General features: G+C 42.9%; 1 protein-coding gene across 3 annotated transcripts in view; it reads left to right on the top strand.

Annotated features, from left to right (window-relative positions):
- The window catches only part of NCKAP5 (NCK associated protein 5), a 768214-nt gene that overhangs the window by 89714 nt on the left and 651841 nt on the right, over positions 1-26659 (top strand). For 2 of the 3 annotated variants that reach the window (XM_078682016.1, XM_078682018.1), the window contains exon 2: positions 10577-10640. In XM_078682016.1, the coding sequence (XP_078538142.1) occupies positions 10638-10640 (3 nt within the window). In that variant the 5' untranslated portion in view covers positions 10577-10637. Of the gene's footprint in view, positions 1-10576; positions 10762-26659 lie in introns of all 3 variants that reach the window. The other variant, XM_078682017.1, reaches the window with a different exon arrangement.

Here is a 26659-nt window from a genome sequence, read left to right as displayed (position 1 = left end):
ACCTTGTCCCCGGCTTTCATCGTAGCCCTTCACTTGCTGGAGACATCTGGAGTTGTTCTGAGCCATCACCTGGCAACTTTGATGGTGGGCTGCTTCAGGTATCACAAAGTTCAGTAGGCACAAACCTAGTGCTTCTTCTTGTATCAGTATATAACCACCTTTTGCAGTAAAGCTCCTTGTAATGTTCAACATTATCTTGTGTGCCAGCGCTATACCTTTATCTATGGCTTGCCCCTGTAAGATCTTGACCATTAATGTGTAAATTCTTTGAAATGCTTCCATTGTCTCCACTTGCTTTGCAGCTGCTGGAGTTGCGCTTCAATTCCATGTGTATCAAACGTTGATTCCATTCTTCTATAGCGACACACTTGGCATGTGCGAGCAGTGTTCTTGGGCTATGGCAAACTCTCTGGGAGAACATGGTTGTTCTTTGGGTTACTTATCTCCTATCTCATCACCATTTGTAGCGTCTTCCCAGTCTGGCTAGCTTCCAATGACCACACCACACACAGAGCTTATATTACATATCTTTATTCTGCTGCAAGTAACTCTGAACTCAACATTCTAAAACGAGCTTTCCTGGCATTGTGCTCTGACACCAACGTCACAGCTCCACGGAGTCAACCAAGAGCCAAAATGGTTCCGTCATAGAATATCACAAGACACGACGGAGGGTACAAGGGAAGATAGACAAGTGGCATAAGGTACAAAAACAATAATCATCCATTTTCAATGCAGAGCATTTCTTAGTGGAATAGTGGGAATAACGTCCACCTTAATGTCCCACTCTCCCATGTGCAACAGACCAAGGGATGTTTACGACTGGTGAACATTTAGAGAAAAACTCCTCCAGTTATGGGGCCAGATTCAGGCCAGGGTTTTGAACAGGTGGTTTGGCAAGAATTATGCTTACAATGAAAAGGGTTCTTCTTAATGTCACACTTCACTTTTAATCCGATCCTCGTCCACACAGCCAAAACTTTTGCATGTATTTTCAAAAATTGCAAACTCACTTCTTTGTGCTCATCAAAAAGGTGGCATGGTGCCTGGAAGAGGCATGTGAGCGGTGCTTAACATTCAGTCTTAAAACATAGTGCCGATTTGAGTGCACACATGTGCTGAAATCTGAAAATACCCTTGGCATCAAGTGACCTAACAAATGTATATGTGTCAAATTGTCCTCGTGCGCTCAGCGGCACAACATAACCTTTGTCTGTTATATAGGGTTTTTTCCACGAATGTGGAAGTGCAGCGGCACCAAAAAGCTCTGCCAGAAGGAGGAAGTGAAGGCTGAGTTGGGAAATATGAGGCAGCTGTGTGCGACCCACGTAGAAGCAGCTAAACAAGCCAACAGTCCACTTTCACTCACTATCTGTATACACAGCCAGACTCAATGGATATCCTAAATACACCCCATAATTAATTTGCCCTCAATTTAAAGCCATTTCTCTCTGATTCCTGCCAGCCTGAACGTATTTTTGAATTATATATTAAAAGTGAAAATCAGCCCGGGTCACGCTCCACAGCATCAATTTGCGGTACAGCAGCTACATTTCATGAACAGGCGGGGTAAACCTTTCCTGGCGCCCCCTCATACCACTCCAGGGGCAAAAGTGAATATTGGCCCCGAGGTACTGTTTGCTAAAGTGTGCATTACTAACCCATGTGTCCATTTGCCACCTGTCCGCTCCTTCTCTGTGTCCCTACCGTATCTTTCTTGTCTCTTAGAAGTGTATGATCTTCACTTGTTGCTGCTCTATGCATATCATGTCACGGGACATGGTACATAACACCAAGCACAACACAACACAACACATATTTGTACAGTGCACGTTCACCCTTAAAGGCATCTTGGTGCTAAAATAACCGATATTTGTTGTTTCCTAACTCAGTGGTGGCAGCGGACCCTACTTCAGCTCAGAATAACAGATATATCTGCTCCTTTTTTTTCTCATCTTCTCAGAGCATCTCTTCGTGTCTGTGTCAGCTTACTTCGCCACACTTGACTACTCTCTTTACTGTCTTTTAGTTGCTTTCTTCTTTTTACTTTCCTTCCGGTTTATTTGGTATTTCTGCTGCTTTTTTCTCTGTAGTCCAGTCTGTCTTTTCCTTTCTCGTTTATATTCTTCTGCTCTTTTCTTCCCATGCCTCTCTTTTCTTTGACTATTTTCACTTTTATCCACCCATTTCTTTGTGTTCACTTAAGTCGTTCGCCTCCTTCTCTGCTCTGCTCTTCCTACAGCTCCTTACTTTCCTCTCCTACTCTGTGCCTCTTATCATTTTCTTTCCCTGTAACTGTCTGTGAGGCTCTCTCTGTCTCACATTTTACCTTCACTTCATCACCAGGGTACCTTTTTCTGTGGCACACTTTTTTCCAGCTAATCTTTTTCAGTTCTCTTGCTTTAGCTCTTTTCTTCCTCCAGATCTGTGTTTAATCCCCGCATCATGGCAGTTGTTCCTTCCTCCCCGCCACTAATGTCTCAACTGTGTGCCTTAGCGTCTCGCTCTCTCTATTTCTGAAAGGCGCTCTTAGAAGGGCAGCCTAGGATCTGATCCTTTCAGAGTGTATAGGGCCTGGGTTTGGGCTAAATTGAGGATTCTTAAGGACAAGCAAAGATGCACCAGTATGGCACTTTGTGAGTAGATGGCATCCTAGAAAAACGTGCCACTTTAGTACAAGACACGCTCTCAGCTCTGTATTGGCTTTCAAAGCTGACCTGTAGCAGCCCTTGTTATGCCTCCACTTGGACCCACATAGGGCTGGACCAGTGCTGCACTCACGGCTGCACAAGCACTGAATATCCTAATACTCTGCCAATGCATGTCACTCTTGGCATGCCGCACCCCTTGCCATGCCAAGTACTGGAACGCATGCACAGCTCTAGCAAGACACCTCAGTTATTATCTGCTATATCCAGCCCTGTCAAAGTTCCCAGGTCAATAATATGTGATGTGCTGCTCCAGTTCAGTTTTTTCTTTGAATTGTGGGACTTGTAGTTTTGTTTATTCTAATATAAAACAGGACTATAAGTCCCAGAATTCAAAGAAAATAAACTGCACTGGAGCAGCACACCACGCATGGACTTCGGAAAATTGGCAGCTATGATTATCTCCCGAAACTTCAATATTGTCCTTTATATAGAACGTTTCCACTATGCAGTCCGATCATAAGCTGTAGCCTACAGAACTCCCTGGTTTTCCAGGACTTGGGCATGCATGGGTGGTCTTATTTCTTTAAATAGTGAACATTTTCATCTGTTGCGGTATAATCCTGAAACACTTATTTCCACTGCGCCCAATGTCTCGAAGAGTATTGGAAGAGATGTTGACCCTTCAGCAATAACTCTACCAAGTTCCCTTGTGGCCTGGCACTGGAGTGAGATGAAGAGAAACAGAGTCAACAACTGATCACCTAAGGAAGCCGATGGTAAGGCAGCTAAGATGTCCAAAGCTCACCCACCCTGTCCAGCATCCATGTCTGATCTTGACAAATGGCCTACCTCGTTTTCAGTCTCACCTTTGTGAACTGTTCCACTCCAGCTTGACTTTCCGAAGACATGTTTCAAAGGTATGTGTGGGCCCACGTGATGAGGGCAGTTCTTAGCTCATTTTCACTTTTCAGCAAACAGCACTAACCATGCTACGTCTGTTCGACCCACACAAATAGCAGAGCTAGTAAAACTACAGAGGCCTCATTTATGAGGCTGTGCGTCACTTTTACGCCGCCGGTGCGTCACTTTTTGTGACGCACCAGTGGCGTAAAAAATGCGCCTTGTTGCGCCATATTTACAAAGTGACGCATCTAGGTAGATGCGTCACTTTGTAAACCCCTGCGCAACATTACACCCGCGCCAGGTATAATGTATGCAAGGGGGGCGTATTGACGCAAGGAAGGGTCGTAGAAGTGACGCAGTGAAATCTATGAGATTTCACTGCGCCACTTCTAGGACTCAAATGCGTCAAAATCTTACGCCTGCCTCACAGCAGGTGTAAGACTGATGCAGGCCCTTTCACATGGGGCTCGCCCCATGTGAAAGGACGCATTGCTGGAGTTGCGTCACTTTTGTGACGCACTCCAGCAATGCGTCACTTTTGCGCTTACAGATACGTCAGAAATAATGACGTATCTGTAACTCCTTGCGACATGATACGTCATACATTAAATATGATGCATCAGGAATGTCGCAAGGAGTGCGCACTGAGAAGTGACGCATCGCTGCTTTCACGCAGCGATGCGTCATTTCTCATAAATGAGGCCCCAGATCTCTACATGGCCAGTGCTATTGCCTCATAATCCAGGATTGTGTCAAAGTCACCTTCAAGTAACTGAGATGACGCGAGGGTTTGAGAGACCAATATGAACATGTCATCAATGTAAGTACATTCTAAGAGTTATGGTCAGGAGAATAGGCCAGTGGCGCTGTCTATCGGATTTCCTTTCAAAATCACACTTAGATAAGTTTGCAGCAAGATTTGCACATTCGATGCGAAGACATCATGGCCCCTAAGGCCTTATTGATTGTATGTTGGATTCATTTTTTCAATTCATTTTTACTTTTGTGAGTTTACATGTGATGACATATGCCTTAGAAATCAAGTTTTTCACTTTTTATAAGCTGTGTCCAAGTTGACCCCTATTTTTACTTTGATACATGGCACCTACTGGCAGTATTATCTGTATTTCCATGCACTAAGCAATTTATATTTTCACATTGATTTGTTTGCTGTCACCAGTGACCAAAGTCTGTGTGCCAAAACAAATTGGGCCCTGGGACCCCAATCCCCTTGGGCCATTTTTAAAAATGTATTGTGCAGAGAGACAAAAGAGACACTAGCTATGCAAGTATGTCTGTCATTTTGAAATTCTACAGCTCTGCATGGAAGCCCTGGAATTTAATCATCTGACAAAAGGGTCTACACTTTAATGTTTTAATGGGTTATGTGGTAAGTGGAATGCTATTTTTAACTACTCTCCCGTAGTCCCTAAACTCAGTTATGTTTTTGTTTCCCATGCATAAGTTTTAAACATTTGCCTTTCTCTCTTTAAACACGCTGAAAGTCATTCAGCATTGACAGTGGTTGAAGTGCAATTAAAAAAAATTGGGAACTGTGATGATGCGGGCAATGGGGCGCTAGGTGAGTGAGCTTGGGGGCGTGGTCAAATGTGCAACAAAAACACTAAATATTCTGTTACTTTTCTTGGTCTTTCACTTTCAGGTAACTACGCATTAAATAACACACAGCTTAAATGAAAATTAAATGTAAGTTATGTTAATCATTGGGAAATGCACTATCGTACATTATGAAACCTCTATTAGTTAATGCACTGCAGCAGAGAGCCACAGAATCGAATCCTGGTTGGTGCAGTGGAGAATAGTGGCTGGTGTATGTTTAGTGCTACAAGGACCCAGTCTGTGGAAGAAAGCACTGTGAACATATACGTCATTATTTTAAACTTGCTTTGCACACAGTATGAGATAGACAGCTACAATAAGTGTAAAAAGGTTTAAGAGAAAGTGCTTCCTAAATATAGATTTGAGTAATGACTAGGCTGTACGCAGTGCAATTTGTTTTATAACTGTCCTTTAAAATCACACACTTCACAGCTTAGCTGGTAGTTCCCTTTGAATACCCCTCAAAAAGAACAAGTGTGTCATCAAGAAGAGTTAAGTGATTCCATCAATTAAAGCCAATTCCGGCTTCCAAGCATCCTTTACATTTGCAGATTGACCAGTGGCACACAGTTTCTTTCAGTAAGCAGGCGCCATGGCAAGAAGGCATATTTAGCTATCTGCCTCTCCCTCAGTTTCACATCACAGGCAGCTACCTTCCTTCCACTTCAGCTGAAGCATTTCAACTATCGGAATTAACTGTCCCTGGACAGTTTTGTTTTCACAAAAAGTAGGGGAACTGTTTTTCTCAAATATAAAAGACATTGGCACGTTGTGCCCTTCTGACCCCCCCCCCCATGACCACTGAAAATAGAGCACTCGCAAGTCAAAACCTACGAATGTCTCACTTGCAGTAGAAATAGCAACATGTCTTAGACAGACCACCATGGTTTAAAGAATGTGAATGTAAAATTACCATGTCCACGGGCAGGGATTACTCATTAGAAAGGTAATTAAAATGTCAGGGAATAAATATTTGGGAGCTTTTGGTGATGTCTGAATTCAATCGCTTGCAATTCTACAACCCATTTCACCTTCATGCTTTGTTAACACTATGCCTTCAATATAAATATTTATGTATATATATATATATATATATATATATTTAACTGTCAGGATTATTATCTTGAGAATATGGCTGGATGTAAAAGTCCACATTTGTAAAGCGCACAATCACCCGTAAGGGTCTCTAGGCGCTGGGGGGCCGTCGGGAAGATTAAGCGAGCTATTGCCCAGAGTCACATGGTGCTGGGCTAACCTGCCGCCGAAGCCGGGGATCGAACCGTGGTCCCCAGATTCCAGCGTCAGTCGCCCTGGCCGCGGCGCCACACCTCTCCCACAGAGATGTACCCCCTGTTTTTTTAGCTGCTATCTATTTTGACCGACTGGGGCTAAAAGACAGGAAGATAAAAGTCCTTGCACGGGATCACACCATTTTTTGGGTTAGCCAGGATTGCAGTTCTCCTTGTTCAATCATTGACAAGTTAGCCTGTAGACTACATCTCTTTATTAGTGGTTCAATTGTAATGGTATGCAGATTTGTAAAGCGCACTGTCACCTGGGAGAGTGTCCTGGTGCTGAGCAGGTGTGAGTCTAGCCACTCCTAACCCCTAGGGGGACTACTTGAAAAGCCAGGTCTTCAGCTTTTTGCAGAACTCAAGAAGGGTGGAGGAGGTTTTTATGTGTAGCAGCAGGTCATTCCACGTGTTAGGAGCGATATAAGAGAAAGCTCGACTGCTGAATCTCGTTTTCCATATGCATGGGATTTGTGCAAGTAGCAGTCCCGACGATCGGAAGTGCCTGAAAGGTTTGTGAAAGCAGATGCGATTGATGAGTTATGCTTGCCCAGTGGTATGTAGTGCCTTGAAAGTGTGGGTAATCAGTTTGAATGGTGATGGTGTTTCCTGTGCTGTCTGTTTTGGGTAGTCCCAAACTGTAGGCTTGCTACATTGGAGCCTCCCATTCACTAGTCTATTAATAAATACACAATGATACCAAATTACTGGGTTGCCAGGCTTTGAACCCACATGCATGCACCACTGGGAACACAGATGACCCACTGCTGTCCTAGAACTAGAGCCACTGGAATTATATACTTGTGTGGCTATAATTGTGTTTTGCCACATATTTGACCAAATGGTGCATCATTTGTAAATTTTAACAAAAAATATATTCGGTCTTTAACAGATTAAAAGTTAGTCAAGCAAGGCAAGCAGCAACAGACATTTTGAAAAAGTCAACTGGTTACCCAACAGTTATTAGTTCCTATATTCGAGTGTTAAACTGGTACTAATGAGGTGAAACCTTTGCCCTGACAGCTTAAATGCCGCCAGTTGATGGGCTGTGAAAGGGCATTTATCTGCAGCATAACCACATCCTTTCATATTTAAATGTCATTCAATCAGTGTGGAAATTATGATTCCTTTTTGTCATGTAAATATAAAACCCCCCTCAAACCCCGTTCCTCACCACATACATTGCATGTAAATACGTTTTGTTTTGTTATTTATGCTAATTCATATTACACCACAGCCCCTCAAGGAAGGCAATCAAGGTTCAGGAAAAGGCGTTTTTTCTGTTTTCTATTCGTGATATCTTGAATCTTACCGCACTTTTTAGCCTTATACTTATGTTATACATATGTAATGTACAATAGTGTCCTGTAGGGCTGCTTTAGGATGGAAATATGAGCTTCTAGAGGCTGACGTTGTTGGCACCAAATAAAACTAAAACTGAAAATCAGTAGTAAAACCTAACTGGGATATACGGAATAAAAGAGACACGCTTTATTTACAGAAAGTGTAAGCATGCTAGTTTGTTTCTCCTGAAGGCACCTTTGGATTTTAAATTTAAACTATTTTACTATATAGAGAGAAAGGACGGTCCTAGCAAAGAAGCATTCCTGCCCTTCTGTACACGAAAATCTACATTTATTGGTGAATAACATTTTCAGTTGAATCAGGTGAATAGGTACACCTTTGGTTCTTAAGAAATCATTTGTGTTTTGTATGCCACTGAGATTCTTTTTGCATCATTATATGTTAAAATGCTCAATAATTATGCCCTAGAATGTGCTGCATAATGGTGCAGGATTTTCTTTTTCTTGCCACATAAATGAATTAACCCCACAGCATAATTGACGACAGGATTTCCCTTACCTCCAGGGCACATGTTGTTACACCTTTAAACTTCTCTACTCCCCCATGTACAGTGCCTATTTCTCCATCCTCCTTCTCACTGCTTATCAGTGGCGGCCACTATTTAACGGGCGGCCGCTACTTAACGGGGGTGGCGGGCGGGGGATTAATATTTTTTTTAAACGACTTACCTGCAGGTCGGCTGCCGCGTCTCAGTCCTCTTTGGCTCCTCTGTCGACTCCAGGAGCAGGACCCAGGAAGCACACAGGCTTCCAGATTCCCCTAGCCAATCACGACCCTGCCTTACAGCAGTATTGTGATTGATCTGAGCACAGCGGTTTGGCGCTCAGAGAGGGACTGGGAGGCTGTGCATGTTCTCCACCCATCATGCGTATTTAGAGTGTGCTTACCACTCCTCCCCCTGGCCCTGCTCTGGCCAGCCCAGCCCTCAGCCGCGGGCCGTGGAGGGAGTAACGGTGGGGCAGGGAGGCGGGGAGGGGGAGGGCCAGGGTGGAGAGGGCTAAAAACCGGCACATGGATAATTACAGGTAAGTAAACAATTGAAATAATAAAACGAATTTCGAAGCGCGCACTGCATTGCAAAATGCGATGCAGTGCGCGCTACGAAATTCGTTTTAATATTTAAATTGTTTACTTACCTGTAATTATCCATGTGCCGGTTTTTAGCCCTCTCCACCCTGCCCCTCCCCCTCCCCGCCTCCCTGCCCCACCGTTACTCCCTCCACGGCCCGCGGCTGCCAGCCCTACCACGCCCCGCCTCGCACTTAAGCTGGAACGGACAAATAAAATGATAACATTGCGTTATTATCATTTCTTTTTTCTTTCTAAACTGCTCGCAGCGCAGTGGGGCGACACTCCTCTGCCTTAGAGGAGGAGCCGCCGCTGCTGATTATAGACCTGAAATGTGTGACATTTAAAAACAGATGTCGGTAGCAGCTATAGTAACCCACTGACCTCTTCTAAGACCATATCTACCTGTTACCTAAGCACAGATCTGTCTAGTGAGGGACACTAGCCCACTAATCACAATAGTGATGGAACAGATAGCCTACAAAGTGCACATAGATTTGAAATTCATAAAAATTGAAATCACCCACTTTCAGCTAACACATAAATACATTCCCCCACAAACTTAGCTTACTTATAGTTTAACTAGGGCTGTGTGAAATTTAAATCTTGCTGAAGTAATGCAAGCAATTTTGGAATTTCATTTTACACGAAATTCCTGAAATGACGCAATTACGCCACTTCACAAAACTACGTGCCATTCAAGTTAAAGATGTACTGCTACATGCGAGCAGAACATGATCGGCTGTTGCTTGCTGTGCTTTCTTTAAATGCATCCTTGTGCAAAAAATTGACCAGCGGATGCATTTCACAATACAATATAATGTGGAATAACAGATTCAGGTGTTGCATATTTGTTTATAATATTGCTGAAATTATGCGAATTTCACACACACACAATTTTAAAGTGCCGCATGGAGAGTCCCTCAGCATTATCCTATATAAAATATAAAATTGGAATAGGTTTTGACAAATTCACTATGTCTCACCCCGAAATCTGTCCTCAAGCCTTCCTTCCCCCTATTTATTCCTTTCTACTTACTTGTGTCTTTGTGTGCACACGGAAAATTGTTTTACTGTACCAAAGCCAAACTTTTAATGTTATCATAGCTTGTTTAATACATTTACTAATCTATTAATAAAGTGTTTAATAACTCCAGTGCTGTTCGCGTTTGTTCATTCTATATGGTGCATTGTAATAATATCTCTATATAAACTAATCTTTTAAACGGGGAAGTTTTCTTGCGAGTAATATCGAGCTGTAAGAGCAGCCTTTAAATATTTTGTTGCATTATCATTTAAAATTGATAGAATGCTCTGGAAGAGGTGTACTTACAGCAAAACAGCATATTGGTGCTTTGACAGCATATGTTCAGAATGCATTAAAACATTTATCCTTCGAAGTGAAACTTAACTTTTTAAGTTAAACCTTGCTAGTGTGCTTCTTTTAATTCTGCTCTTTTGGGCTGACTTCTAAAAGCCCCTTAACACTGTGTTTGTAACCACGTGACGTCAGCTGTGGAAATGAGAATTGGGAGATATTTCGACAGTGAGAGATGGGGAAAGTGCTGAACGCGTTTCCAAAGCGATGTGCAAGAATTTTGCTCTGAAGTTACAAGATTTTTTTCCTCGGTACGAACGGGAAAATTGACATTTATTCCTTTTCTTCTGTGCTTGCAGGGAGAAGCTGGCAGTGGCTGGAGCGCAGCGGGAAGTTCCACGAGGCCAGAGTGAAGGGACAATGGTGAGATTCAGCATGTATCGACTTAAGAGACACAGTACGGTACTGTCCTCTCATAGGCCGGCTCTGGTGTGTGCACCGAGCCCGTGAGAAGCCGCCTGCTGAAATATGAATAGCAAAACAAGTAAGGTTGTTGCAAATTATAGGTTTAGAACATTGTTTGGAGGGTTCTAAAACCAGGCCAGAAATGATGGCCTTGGAAAAGGTTGTCTTGGAAACAACATTGCTTTGGTTAGTTGTGACAAAGATTCTGCCATGGTTACCTTGTCACAGAGACCTGACCTACTCGAGTGCAAGGTATTGTGTTTACGTAACAACTAGTGAGAGGCAAACTTCTGGACTAAGGGTCCTGAACACTTGCAAACTCCCAGACAGAGATCGCTCTCCACTTTAGAAGTCCTTAATATGCTTGAGTTCTCAACTCTATCTTCTCTTCTAGACCTAACGCTTCATGCAGAGAGCGTGTATGTTCTCACGTTGGGTTATATGTTCTTTAGGCTAGTATTCCACTCAGTTCCTCCTTTCTCTTGTCTTGCTCAGTCAGTCAGCCTGTATGCACCCGACTGCCGCCTACACAAGTTCCACCCCCCCAAGGATTCTTACCAGTATCAAATCTCCCTGTGCCTTTGCTATGATTCAGATACATTTTCCCCATCTTTCTATCATTTTAAGAATTGCTTCCTCATTGAGCAGTTTCATGCTGTCACCTTCCTTTACTTCTGCCCGATCACCCAGAGTAAGTCTCTCACATCTTCGTCAGCGTAACCTTTATTTTCCCACTGTCCAAACCACCCACAAACCTGGATTTTTGTTACCAAGCAATGAGTATATGCAATCCCTTCATTTTAGTATCTATAAAGTTTTGTTGAAGGTGCTAAATTAATTAATTAATTAATTAATTAATACATATGGATTAAAATGATTGCTGAGTTAAACAGTTGATTTGACATCCTTTACGCTTCTTTGTCCTGCCTACCACCAATGAATTTGAAGCAATATAATTGCAGACATATGCCTGTTATGTGCAGGAATATACATTTGTTGTTAAAGTGGACCTTGATTATGTGCAATGTCATAAATGTTTCTGAACTGTGTGCCATTTACGGTTCGGGGAATCTCAGAGTGGAGTCAAGGTGATCTCTGATATTGTGCTGCGTTATGTTTCACATTGTTCAGCGGTAAGGTGTATTTAATAGTGCCTGGCAAGGCTGGAGTAGAATTATGTATTATTTAGTGCTGGGTGATTTTGTGTAGTGTCCAAAGGTTTTCCTATGTCGAATGCAGAAATCAAGACTAGAGGTTTTCTGAAACTTTGGGAGGTGTTTAACTCCTTGTAGCCCTCTGGCAAGGCAAGCCAGTTTTAGACATGCTTTAAGTGTTCTGCACTGAAGTAAACAGGCGTTTGCTAAGGAACCTTTTAAACATGGTCGATTGACAACTGGTGAAGTTTAAGAGAAACTGCAGATATACTTTTAGGGTCGTTTGGGGGTGGTATTGCTCCTATATACAGATTTCAAGTGAATGTACCTACTCATAGTCTTCTGAAACAATCAGAAGTTCTGTTCAAATGTCGTGTAGAGATGGATTACATGGTCAGACATTCCATTGGAAATGGTTGGCATTCCCAGACTCAGGTATCCCGCAGACAAATCAGGCATGAGGATTGGTGCATTCCTAATGATGCTGAAAGCATCAATGGGACTTTCCATTTCTCCCTCCCGGTGTAAGGAACTGGACATAGTAGAGTAATGAAAACTTTGAGGGTGGGGATGGAGGAGTGGGGAGAGGGCAAATAGGTTTTCCCAGCAACAGTCAAAATTCCATACTTAACCACAGTCGATAAACAATCGGACAAGGGCACGGCTGAGAAAGAGCAGAGGGAAGTGGTCTTGTGCTGCAGGAACCATGCTCTTCCTTCGTTTCTAAACAGCCACACACATATACACACACACATACAATGTAACACAGTAAACATATTAACTGTAAGTACAGTGCCATTGAGAGAAAAAAGTAAAAATACCACAAGTTGATTATGAAAATACAACCTACCACCACCTCAAATAAAGTGTAAGTACCCTTAGCTAGTCCTGACGAATGAGTGAGGGCGATTGGAAACACTCTACTGAGGAGGTGGGGTGCCCACATGTCCATCAACATCAACATTTAAGCAAATCTGGCAAATGGACAAATGAGATTCTCACAGGCTTGAAAAATCTCTCTGCAGTACATTGAGCAGAAATTCAGTGCAAAGCAATACTTCATAGTAAAGTATTGCACCATTTGCAGTGACTTGAATGAAGCTTGTGCCTTGCCTCATGCCTTAAGCACCTTTAAACGTGCATAGAGCCTGAAGTCATACCTGCGGTACGTACAGCCCATTCTAGTCTCCCAGGTATGACCTGGCTTTATGCATGGAAGATTGGGAGATTTTTATGTACGCAAGAGTAGAAAAAAAGGATAGTGGTAACATGGGAAGCCTGCAGGCAAGAGGGTGTATAGACAGAGTCTGGAAATGAAATAAAAAAGTCTAGAGCAGACAAGGTGGTGATTGCATATACAGAGCAGTGGTCAAGGTAGGGACTACAGGGGGTCTATCGATTTAAGCATAAGAAGGAAAATGTACAGTCAAAATAGCCAAAAACAAATTTGATCCTATATAACAGTACGCACACAAAAGCTAATATTTGCCCCATAGACTTTGTAATTGACACTTCCATGGAGTCAAATTCTGTTTCTATGAATGTGTCTGGTATGACTAACATTTCATGCCATATTTAAGGAGTGTATGTTAACCATTATAGTTTACAAAATATAATTTCCCGCACTGAGCACTGGCAAATGTAAGAGTTAGGCCGTAAACTTAATTTGTCTAATACACAATTGCTGTGGTGCAATTTCTGCCATAATTAGAAAAAAGACTGTAATAGGCACACGTGTGCTGCTTGCTGTGTCTTCCGGGATGCCCATCCTTTGTCATCAACCCCTCTTTGATTCATTGCCCTGTGACACGTATAAATAAATCACGGCACTCAGACGTTCCGCGTTATGAAGGGTAAATTGGTATGATATCGCCTTCCGTGCCAGGGGGTTCACTTATGGCGGGTCGGGAGCTTTGGTGAGCCAGGTTTCCCGCTGCGCACTTAAGCGCTGGACACCGATGATCACGGCTCCTTCCGGGAGTCGGCGCCTCGCGCACCTGCACCCTTTTGTTCACGCGCGCCATGTTAGCTGATTGCGCGGTCCCAGCTGAATAGCCTTTTATGCTGCCATAATCTAAGTACGTTAGATTGATTTATGAACGCATCGGATTCTTCGGGAGCCTTTTATGCCTTTAATTAAATTAAAGACCCCTCTGAGTGCATTCAGTCGCTGGAAAATATTTAAACAGTACAGGTGCCTCTAATAAGGGGCATACCATGTGTTCTGTCTAATGGTTTTGGCTGGTTCTGCCTTTCTATCCGTCTTGAGGAAAACTGCATAGCGAGAGAAACTTCAGAGATAGCCACTTTTTTTTTAAGGAGGGTTGCATGTTTGTAGCTTTGCCTATAACATATTTTAAGGATATTTTTGAATACTTGGTTCAGAAATCTGGTAATAATCGTTAGAAAACATCTGCGTCATTGACTAAGCTTTTTTATGTGTTAACAATAGTCTGGCCAGGGTGCTACTGAGGATGGGAGGATTTCTCCAGTTTATGATAGCATTATGCTACTTTTTAAGGAGAAATATGTCAAATTCAGGGAAACATCTCTCTCCTGTACCATTATTCTTCATTCATCCATGGCAGCTTTCCTCGTCAGAGTCGTACAAACACCCCAACAAACAGGCCTCGCACTGCCCTTACCACTGTTCTTTCTCAGCATTCTTGACCTCTGTATGCCCCTACCCTTACGCGAAGGACCAGCAGCATGTCCATACCAACTCCACTACCTGTGAGAACCTTTCTTCTAAAATGGAGGAGGACTTTTTAGTAAAGCACGAGGAAGACCATTTTAGTGTTGCGTTTCTTACTGTATGGAGACCCACCTAAGCAATGTGATTTCTGACACAGAGAACCATTCAAAAAAAAAAAGAACACATAACACATGGATGCTCTATTCATAGAGTGGTTGCAACAGTCACTTTACTTATCGATGACGGCTAAACCAAGGCTAGGAAAGTTTGAAGGGGAAACCTTGCATTGCCTCGATGCAGTGTTTGGTCCCAATACAGAACTGACAGTCTGTACATGAGTCTAGAAATGGTCCACCCCATATAAAACCCAAGGCAGGGGCGTAACACAGGCCCACGCAGCCCCCGCGGTGCGGGGGGGCCTCTAGCTCCAAGGGGCCCGCTCGGCACTGCACTGAGGCCGGAGAGCTCCTGATTGAGCCCGGAGAGGGCCCCTCTAAGTACTGTGCAGGGAGGCCCCCTCACTTTTCGTTACGCACGTGACCCAAGGGTGTATAGCTCAATCCATTCCAAATTTTCCAAAAGCTCGCAGAAGGCTTCAACTGGTGACCATTCAGTCTGAGGGATGGTAGCAACTAACCCCTGGCAAAAAACATCCAGCAGGAGTTGAACAATTACAGCTCTCTCACGTGGCCAGCAACTCACTTCTATGTCAATACACCACTGTTGAAACAAAGTCCAAATATGAAGTAATAAGATGTTTTTTTTTAACTGCTGCTGGTTCTTCTTAGATTGCAAGAAAAGACATGAACATGTCCTCATTATTACGGGACAGGGATTGTCCCGATGGAAAAATTAAATATTATGTGGAGCACCCAAAGTACTTGCATGGTCTCTGAATTCAAAGCTAAAAAAGACATACTTTGGATTGAGTCTATTCACCAAACTCTCATGCCAAGTATGTCTGGGCTGTTTGCTGATTGGTCAGCTTTTTCAAACATTAGTAGAGTTCTGCTCCCCTGATGATCTTTGTTCAGTTTCCACGATCAATGCTGCATCTCACCCTCTTTTGCTGGGCTCTGATGTTAGTATTAATGGTCCGGAAAGAAGTAAATGGACTCTCTGAGCCTAGAATTGCAAGCACAACCACCATTGAGTTCCTTCTGCATGGATAGGAGAACTGAAACACATGTGAGGGTAGTTACCAAAAGATCATGAAACACCACCAGGGTCAACTGAAGTCTTACCATTGGGATCAGGAACACTGTAACGGAAAACATCGCTTACAATGTGGGGATTACATCGCAATGCTATTACATCACGGTTTTCACAACGCAAGTCATTACAACGACTTGCACTGGATGGCGCTCTAGGACAAGGAATAGTATAATTTACTATCCAACACCTTTCCTACTGTATGTAGACTGGAGTTGGAATAGTAAATTATACTACTCTTAAGTCCAGCGCCCTCCAACGCAAGTCGTTGTAACGACTTGCGTTGTAAAAACCGCGATGTAATGTACTGCGATGTAAATGTATGCATTGTAATGCCATACATCCACTGTAACAGACATGCGGCCCTGGAATGTCAGCCACTCATGTGCTGAAGTATCCTTGTGTCTGCAGATCTGGTGGTTGCCAGTTCTCTGAGAATGAACCCCAGTGTTGGGCAGGAAACCCCTTGACAGATCCTTCTGAAAATGCCTGCCAGATTAATATAAATCCTGAATTTTTTATCAGCTAAGATTTCTCCCAGTTTAGAAGCTTGTGTGACGATACAACTCAAGTCTCACTTCGTGTCTGTTGATGTATGCTTTCTTTTGTAGGAATAGACAAGACACTGTTCGAGGTACATATGTACCACTTCTCCCTTGTTGTGTAGGGCTTCTATCAATAGACCAAGCAAGTACCCTACTGAAAATCATTGTAGATGGAACTAAGTGAAAGGGAAGTACTGAAAATTGCCATAGGCCGTCAAGAAGAGCAATCTAGACAACCCAACAATATTGTCTGTGAATCGAGAGGCGGACATAAGCATTTTTCAAGTCTTATAATGTTAAGAAGCCACCATACAGCAATAAAGGAAGCATGTTGTGAAGTAATTGTTCTGGAACAAATTTTAGAGTGGGGTTGCTGATATTAATGTTACGGTACTGAAGTCATAGGAATTGTGAAAAAATCCAAGCGTCACACAAAGAACAGGTGTCGCAAATGAGGCACACCCATGCCTCAGGAGATTGGTAAGGGTGTAGCTATTGGTGCATTTCAGAACACCATGTCACAAATATATTGCTTAAGCATGGTGTGGTAGCACGCTGTCATTTACAGACAACACCTTTTTCATTGAAATGGCTACTAAATCTGCAGAGACTTGCAGTTTTACTGATAAACCTATAAAGCACACACAAGTTAATGTCTGAAAAACAGCTTTCAGGGAATAGTTATCATTTGCTCATCAACAAGTAAAATGTCTAACCCTTTTTCCATATCACTACAGAATTAAATAGCTGCTATTTTTTAAGATATTGGTACTGTTCATTTACAGATATTTTAGTGTTATTGTGTGCAAAGAATCAAATCCTATAGCCTATCATTTTACACTCCCTGAGCCCCCAAACGACTGTCACAATGTTCAGTTCACAAAAGCCTCTCAATTTGCAGCCAGAGGAAGAAAAATAAAAGCCAGTTTCATTGTTATAAGAGGAAGGAGCACTATGTTAGAAGACATAACCTGACATTTGACCTCTGTCATTAAATGCAGATAAAATGAGACTGGGTAAAAACTCATCTTTATTGCTCATTCATTTTCTGAACCTTGGCATGTTTATTTTGGGGGGTGCCTCCCCATGTGCTCTGAAGTGTATCAATTTTGAGGCTTATGATGTGTCACAATTGGGTGATTACCCGGCTGCTGCTCTCTCTACCGGATATACTATTGAGAAAAGCCCTTTTTCCACTCGTCTTGACATGCTGCTGTCTACCTGACCCACTTCCAGTGCTTGATGTTTGATTACACTTGTGGTACCTTAGACTTGATGACTATAAGAAATCCACCATTTCTGCCTGGTCACCCCACATTTTTCGCCTTTCACTGGACCCTATATTTTTGCTGGTTTTAGAATGATCTGCACTTTACTCCTGCTAACCAGTTGTAAAGTGCTTGTGCTTCACCTTTAGACATGGTTGCATTTCCATACTACTAATAGCTAAACTGATCTTACCTACAAATCCCTAGTATATAGTACAAAGTTAACCAGGGCCTATAAGTTTATATTGACATCCTGTTGTAAATCCTCATTAATCACATTTTCCTGTACACTCCCGTCCCTCTTGAGAGAAGGATCAGGAGTTGCATCCCCTACTATGGCACCTTTATAAGATCTGTCTCAGTGGCAGCTCTTACTGGCTAAAGAACTTATTTTCAGAACAGTTCCTCTTTTCTTAATACACCATTCCATGCATCAGTGTTTTCCTTGCTATGTTATTTTGGTCTGTCCACTTCTGGATACAAGTCACCGCTGTACCTGTTCTCGGTGTTGCTGACCATTGCCCTCCATATTCGTATGGCTCCAGAACCATGATGGAAATTTCAGTTGACCTTAGTATGGTGTGTGAAACGTGAACTGTCCCCCAGGTTTCCTTTGGCAAAACAAAGTAAAGGACCCTACGTCTCCTTAACTCATTTTCAAATTTTCGGAAAAGGCGACCTACCCCCGTGCTTCTGTCTTGCATTAAGTAGTGCCACAGTAATAAATTGGAACTGAAAAAACTATGGTAACATCCTTGGAAAACACACAGTTGTGAAATAAGATGTCTTCTGAGAGAGCAAACAGAAGCCGTTTAGGGTCCCTCCTGAAAGGAGACCAGATAGTGGACCTGAATGTAGTGAACGCGTTAGCTTTAAGTTTTTGGATTATAGCAGAGGGGAGCGGGTGTCGTGATGGTGATGGCTCACCCCTTTGACTTACTTATGGGTTGTTAAAGTGGTATCAGTAGTGAAGGAGTCTAACATGACTGAGATCTTTCTAACTTGGCAGTCGAGGTGTCAGGTTGTGAAAGGCAATTTGTGGATTTGGAGTGGGATTACAGCCCACCAGTTCCCAAGTATTGATTAGCTTTATTTTCACTTTAATTTGTTTACTTTTTATTCAATAACTTGTCTTTCTTTTCTTGTGTTTGTCACTCCCATGGGGATAGCCTCTCTACCTCCTTTTCTATTTTGCTTACATGTATTCTTCTCCTCTTCATTTTTTGGTCACTTCTTTTTTCTTTTGAGCCAAGCATTAAAACAGAGCAAAATGTGTTTTCCAGCTCTCTCTTGTGTGCGTCTCCTTCCGCCCTGCCTTCCGTGTTGCTCTCCCCCTAGTGTGTTGTTCTCTCGCAGTCTGTCTCTTTCTCGTGCTTCTACCCTCAAATTCTTCCTCCCCATGCCACCTGTTGCTTTCTCCTTTTTGCTCTTTACCTCCACCCCTTGAGTTTCTCTCTCTCACTCTCTCTCTATCTCCACCATACCCCAGCACCCCGTGCTGTTCACTCCTTCATGTGCTTTTTCCTCTACCCCTATGATGCTGTCCCTTGTATGTTGCCTTTCCCCAGCTCCTCCCTCACGATCCTCCATTGCTCCCCACCTGTACTCCTTTTTTACGTTGAGCAAGGGCAGCGCGCATGCGCTGCTCGCTCTGAGAGGCATGCTGTATTGGGGTATGCACTGGAAGCCCCTCCTACGCTCGGCCCATATTTGTCATTGGCTTGTGTCATTGTCCTTCGTAATGTTGGCTTCTGATTCATTATTAGGCTTGTTAGTCCCTCCTTGGTACCGCCTTGTCTGGATTTGTTACCTCCCTTAATGACTGCACCTTTTACTGGTGGTGTTACACGGTCTGCTTTATAAGTTTGTGAGCACTATTTTGTTTATTCACTAATGGGGACAATGGTGGCTGCTTTTTTTGTATCTGCAACGGGCCCTCGCAGGACAATGGCGGCCACTTTTCGTATAGAGCGCTATGCCGCTCTAACTTTAAAAGTGACTACCCCTTTCCACCACAGCACTCACGGCACAACAACAAAAAATGTGCATGCTGAGCATGGCGCCCCGTTTAGGGACACCGCACAGTTTCATTTTTTTAAAACTATAATGGAGAGCGCGCCGCTCTGCTTCAGGGACACAGCTTAGTTTTTTTGGTTTTTTTAACTTTATTGGTGAGCGCGGTGCCCGATTCACGGACATCGTGCTGTACAATACAATAGGTCTTACTTTTGCCAAAGTTTGACCTACTGGTATTGTAAATGACAATGCCTTTTATTATTATAAAAGGCATTGCCATTTACAATGCCAATAGCTCAAAATCTCACAATTGCGAGACTTATTGGATTGTAAATGCTTGTTTATTTTTAATTTTGTGGCTATGCACTAAAGTTTCTTTTTTAATGTTTTCGGATCCATTTGGAATCTGCCATCTGGGAATAGTAAAACAAAAACAGGAAGGCACGTATATATTATTCTGTACAATGGCACAACTAGCAACACCTATCAGGTCATTGTGCTTTTGTTTTCAGTTTATTTTTTGTCAATTCTGCACAGCATCAGTAAACTGCATTGGCAAAGCCAATTGGTCCAAAAAGAGAAACCTATTGGCTTGGCTAATGCCTGTTTTGAATTTGGGAAGTGATTGTTTTGAACAACATGAACAGAGAAAGAGGTTATTCCTATACATTGCTATTTGGAAGGCAAGTTTTTTCCTTACTCTCATTTATTTAATGACGGTTGCAACCTCTAGATAGAAACAAGCACTAAAAACACCAATAGATTTCACCTATGCAAGAAATATTGGCATAGCCAATGTATTTTAGACATGTTGTCCAGCAGTGTGGCTGCTGTTCAGCATGTCTAAGTTAGTGGCATAAAGGAGAGTGTCTTGTGGTGTCGTAGAGTGGCATGGAATAGAGTGTTGTGGCGTAGATTGGCGTAGACTGGCGTGGTATAGAGTGTTAAGTGGAATAGAGTGTTGTAGAGTGGTGTGGCGTAGAGTAGCAAAGATTGTCGCAGAGTGTTGTAGAGTGGCATAGAGCGGCGTAGAGTGGAGTGGCTCGAGGTAGAATGTCATGGAGAATTAGAATGTCATAAAGTGGAAGGACATAGAGTGACATAGAGTGGAGGTGTGTAGAACAGAGTGGAGTAGCGTAGAGTTGAGTAAAATAACATGGAGTGGCATAGACGGAATTATGTAGAGTTGAGTAGTGTCATAGAGTTGCAAACAGCGGAGTAGAGTGCAGTGTCATAGAGTGCAGTGGCATAGAGTATAGTAAAGCCAGCAAATAGAAGTCAAGCAAATGTGAGTTACAAACCACAAAGCCAATGGCAAGCAAGGGGCGGAATGCATTCCCATGGAAGCTTTCCGAATATACCCAAGATGTCTTTAGCAAACCAGACAGCAGACTTCGAACTAAAAGGGAGCTACACAAAATGGAACAAGCACTATATGTATATATTTTATTAAGTAATTGACAGAAATGAAGGAATGCACTAACAGGGTATTTAACCTCCGCTTAGTGGTTTTGCCTTAATTGCAGCTTTAATCTTTCCTACTAACACACGCTGCTTCCTCTGGGCTGCCTGGTAAAGGCATCCATTCATTCGGCACCCATAGAGGCTGTTCCTCGAAGATCCTGCCAATCAAAGATGAAAAGCACCAGCCTCGTGATGCATAGAAGGTTAGGCAGGCCCTGGAGCTCGAGCATTCTGCTTGGCTGCACCGTGTGCTGTGCGTCCACCAGCACCTACGCACTCTGATGACAAGTAGAGACAGAAAGCGGCACAGTGGGCTGAAAGACACGTTTAACGTAGCAAGCAAGACATTAACGGGCTGCATTGATGCTATATGAAATGTCCATAACTACTACGCTTCGAAAAATATTTTATAGGATTTACACGTGTTACTGGTTTTTGACAGAATTACGAGGGACTAAAATAATTGGTGTTCGGTGTCTTCCGATAATTTATTTAATCGCCCTGAATTGAGCAAGTTCAGCTGGAATACTGGGCCTTTTGAGCAGTTTTGATTTTAAAATATTATGCTTTGCGTTGTTTTGTTCTATTTATGTATGTATTTGTGTTTTCATTACATATGCAATACAAAAATGAATGAAAAACCTATGTACGGGAGTGACTCAGTGCCCAATATTGTTACCAGAACACACTGCAATGGGCAACTTTACACATCTTAAGTATGAGCACCCTGTTCATTCAATAGCTATACAGACACCGCTGCTCTGCCGGTTGACAATTTGAATTTGATATCATCAGACAATGTGTGATCTTGGGCCGTTACCTGCAATTCTGTGTGCCCCAATTGTACGAGTCCGGGCGGCAAGTGACTACACTCTGCCAACCTTATTTAAGTTGTCTCAAGTCTTTCACTTATGGAGTTAGCAGATATTGCCCAGATTACAGATCTCGACAGGTAATTAAACTACTTGTGATGTGTTGGAATGAATAACGTCTCCTGTTGGTGCTTTTAAATCACGGTGGCATCTGCACGTCTGTCTCTCAGATGCCCTCACCTAGCACACCGCCAAGTGCTGCGTCTCAAAACAAGATAACGCGCCCTGGCTGGGCTTTAAGTGGAATGAAAATACTGGGAGGTGGGGGTGTCTCAAAGGGCGTGGCAGTTAAGGACGTGGCTTGTAAGCTAAAAATCTGTGCGTAGCATAGCGTGCCGCCCAACTGGTATTTTGCTGCTTCTGTCATTGCCTCCAGATATATAATACACCAAGTAACACTACATCTACAAACCAGAACTATTGGCTTTGCCAATGGTTGTTAGATGCATAATACAAATAAGCAACAACTATGGCTTCCTTGTATAGTATATTGAACATGCTTCCGTTCTGAAACGATGAGACTGAAAGAACTATAACGAGTCTCTTTGATGTTACCTCAAAGGCACTGAAGGGTGGTACTATTGCGGAGTTAAGATTTTATTTTTCACCCTGAGGGTGGGGGCAAAAATAGAGAGCCCTATAGGGACCTGTTGCAACACTTGCTTTTTGGAACTGCCGGTGCTGAACACAGCCAGGACCCGGCTCACTTAAAGCCCTGACCGCAACTCAGTGGTCTTCACGCAGGACGTGAAAACATTTCCCACATGGGCTCGGAACAAACCGAACACCCATCCAACCACATGCCCTGAACAGTGCAGCTTGCCACCTTGTGAGTAAGCACTTCAGACCCCCCAAATCGGGGTAATTCGTGCCATTCAAATGCCACAGTACAGCACACAACAGGGGCAGCTAATTGTGTGTTCCTTCCTATAACTGGAGACCAGAGATTCAGAAAAGAGCAGACTGGGCAAAATAAAGACTGTCGCTTTTTATTTTCTTCTGCAGACGAGGTATTTTACGCTGAGTTATGGGGTGACGTAGTCAGACACCAGCTACCGAAAATGTGAGGCAGTTTCTATTCATACCCAAAATAGAACTCCCTACTTCCGGTTCTGCTATGTGGCCGGAATTCAGGCCTCCATTCTAAGCGCTATGGGGATCACGATTCACAGCATTTCCCCCCAAATCGGAGAAAACATACTTTATTACCATTTTATGCTCCAATCCTACTACACAAACCTTACTGATGTAGCTGGTGAAAATCCTAACCCCTGTTATTGGTGTTTCCCTCCATGTGGCATTACCGCATCATTTTACCAGGGCATTCAGACTGAGCTCACGAGGCCTACTTGAAGCCCAAACATGAGCCCCTATAGTTTTCTTTTAATGGATTTAAAGCGCTTGGTGCTGTGGACGCCTGGTTTCATACTTATTTATCCAACTATTTTCCAGCATTTTGAAAACAGTTCTTTTCCAGCAGGTGGGTGAAATACAACTTTTCTGTCATGCAAGAATTCTGGCAGGAAAAATTACATGAAAAATTACACTCCCACAGTAGGATTCCACAGCCAGAAAACCCAGAAGAAACCAAACCACTGCATCCCTGGCAGGCTGTCCTTGAAATTCAGAAATACTGCAAGAAAACCTCGAGGCGGCTGGATCATGCGGTAAAGCGAGAGAAACACATCAGTAATCCATCCTCGGCAGGCTCGCTGCCTCTGTAAATCATGCGGCATCCGGCTCAGTGTTTTCCGATTACATGCTGGGTGCGGGTTTGGAGGGGGTTTTGAGTTTGGAGTTTTGTAACAATTTTGAAAAAAGTTGTTGCTGTCATCATTCATGAATTAGGCCCTGGTTTAAAGTGGGCCGTTTCAACCCAACCCCTGCAGGAACCACTGTTGGCTCAGGAATCTGAGTTATGAGTGACGAGGACTCTACAGCATCTGGTAATTACCGAAAGTAATAAAGTGCACACACCCTCAATTTTCCCTAGATACATATGAAACCCTGATGATGAATACAGAGGCAGAAGCATTGAGAAAAGCAGGAAAATGCAAATTGTGCTGCAGCAAGCACAAAATCTGAATGTTATGACCCATTTTGAAGCAAAAAACTTGTCATATACACATTTTTTGCACCGGTTAAAAATGTTAACCTTGGACTACTGGATTTTAACTGGTGTGAGAAGTTTTGCATTCGCCACCCAGGGGACTCTTAATCAAGGCCTTTGTGGCTTTTTACTCTGTAATTGTGTCTGACGCTTCTTTGCATGGGTATTTTGGTTGTAATAAAGAAACAAAAAAACTTTTTTTTTTCATTGTAAGAATAGTGATTATGCCTGTCCTTGCCATGTACAAGAAAACAACACCCCCTAAAATACTGTCCATTGTTCCATCTAAAAAGCATCTCTCTGCCTACCAGCTGGAACTGCATACTGACATTTTATACAAAACTGCACTACACCCCCAGGAAGGTTCCTCCAAATCTCTACAGGAATAGTGATCCTGAAGGTGAAAGAAGAGAGGAAGATTATAGGCAATAAAAGGAAGGGTGCGGTTACAAAATTATCAATCCAGTGCGGACCTCTTCTGGAGCTGGAACACTGACACAGAGTTAGTGATACCCCTGGCTCTGGTAACTCCAAGGGGGAGGAATAACATTGTATTCGATTTGCATCCTGAGAAGTCCATTTAAAAAAGGGGAATTACACGAGGAATCTGGGCTACTGTACTTGATTCTCCAGGCAATTCCTCCTTTTCTTTCTCTTTGCGACCTGAAAATCGCCAAATTTAGCCTTTGAAATGTCTTGTGGAAACACCAAGGGTGCGGATTAACATTGGTAATTGTAATTTTGACTGGTAACAAAAGTTTCCAGCCAGATTGTGTAAATCCTTTACCGGCCGAATCAGGATTATTTCCTGAGCTGCAATGAAGTCCTACATGTATTCTACTAACATAGCACTTTTCTTTAATATCATATCAGTGTGTGATATAAGAATCTGGCGCTACCTGCACGGACCGCGGCTGATAAGAATGCTGAGATTAAACAGTTATAGGTTTGATGCATGGCAGAGCTGGCACCAGATGGTTGGACTTTGCTCATGCTACTTGGCTATGGTAGATTTTTTCAGTTACTTTTTGTACATTTTCCTATTGTATATGGACATATTCCTGAAATGGTTGAAGAAATCTATAACTGCCTAAGTTCTAGCAAAGACTTTGACCATGGAAGCCATTGCCAGGGATCACAGCTGCAACCACTGGCAGGTACTTTGTGAACCCCGTCACTGCCTTCGGGATCCCTGACCTTAGAGGCAGAGCTGGTATAGGTATAAGTAAAGTGGGCAATTGCTCAGGGTTCCTAACTTCCAGTGGACACCCTGTGATAGCGAACCTTGCCTGCCTCTGTATCTAAGCCTCTCTGTTTCTCTACCCACCTCTACCGCTAACCTTTTCCCTGTTTGCCTCGGGCATTCTTAAGTATTTTTGCGGCCCTGGGCTTGGCATGCTCCTCTTTTTCTTAAACACATTTTATTGATTTTAACTTATTGGCAATACAAACAGTAAACACTTTCAAACCTATATATGGCAATGTGTATTAAACTGTTTTTGATTTACCTCATTTCACAAATGTTGGCATTATGCAGGCTTGCACTAGGAGAAACTGGGTAAGAAAATTCAAAGATGTTCCAAACAAGGGTCCCCCAAAATATTGCTTGTTCGTGTCCTCCACATTCCTTTGAAAACACTTTTTACAGGTGGCAAAAAACAGTGGAAGAACTGGAGATAAACAGTGTTCTAGGGAACATTGTTTACTTTCTGTTGCTCCCACTCACAGAGATGACATTTTCAGGTAATTTAAACAGGCGCGCCCGGTACAGGTAAGAGCGGTGGGGTAGGCGGAGGGGGTGGGGGGGACACGGACTTCTCCCTGTGATTTAGCAATACATTTTCTCTTTGAAGAATATTGTAGGCTTTCGTGACGTAATTTATTATGATGTCATAAGGATCAAGTTGTGGTGTCACTTGCTAGGAGTCAGCATAAAGGTCATATGATGTCACTTCCTATGGGTTCACTGAGGTCAGACAGTGTGTGATGTCACTTCTGCTACCCAAGGCATTTTGGTGAGTCGACGTCCATGACTTTGATGTCACAATTTATGTTGTTCTCGATGCTAGTGGTGTGCTCCGTCTGCATTCTTATGACACACTTCACAGCCAGCTGGATGTCAGGAATCTTCTAAATCCTTGGTCGAGTCAAGGAGGGTCCGTAAAATGACTAGTACCCCTACGTTTAAATACAAGTCAAATCCGTCCAAGAGAAGATAAAATAAAATCACTAGGGGTGTAGTTTTCCATTGATTAGCATTAGGTCTTCAGACACAGATGAGCAAGGGAGAAAATACGTTTTGCCTCGTGGCACTCTGGATATGAAAATCTTGAAAGATTAAACATATTATGCTTCCCAAACTCCACATATTATCTATTTTTGTGGAATGCGCAGCGCTTTATGAAATGTCACATCCTTACCTTGCAATGGAAAAACTCCTTCCTGGAATTAAACGTTTACATCTGCGTGTTGTTCTTTTTTACAAGTGTTCCCACTCCCTACAGTTAGGAGACTTTTGCATGGCCTCGTATCATATTTGTCATCCTGTGGGTTAAACCTTAGCCTTCATGGCTTAATTTGTGTTTTAAACGGCAGTGTTGTGAGTAAATATGGTTCGACAAATGCATTCTGGGTCGTGACA

Source organism: Lissotriton helveticus, chromosome 3_1, assembly GCF_964261635.1.
Source record: "Lissotriton helveticus chromosome 3_1, aLisHel1.1, whole genome shotgun sequence".
Lineage (NCBI taxonomy): Eukaryota > Metazoa > Chordata > Amphibia > Caudata > Salamandridae > Lissotriton > Lissotriton helveticus.
This window is presented reverse-complemented; position numbering and strand designations above follow the sequence as displayed.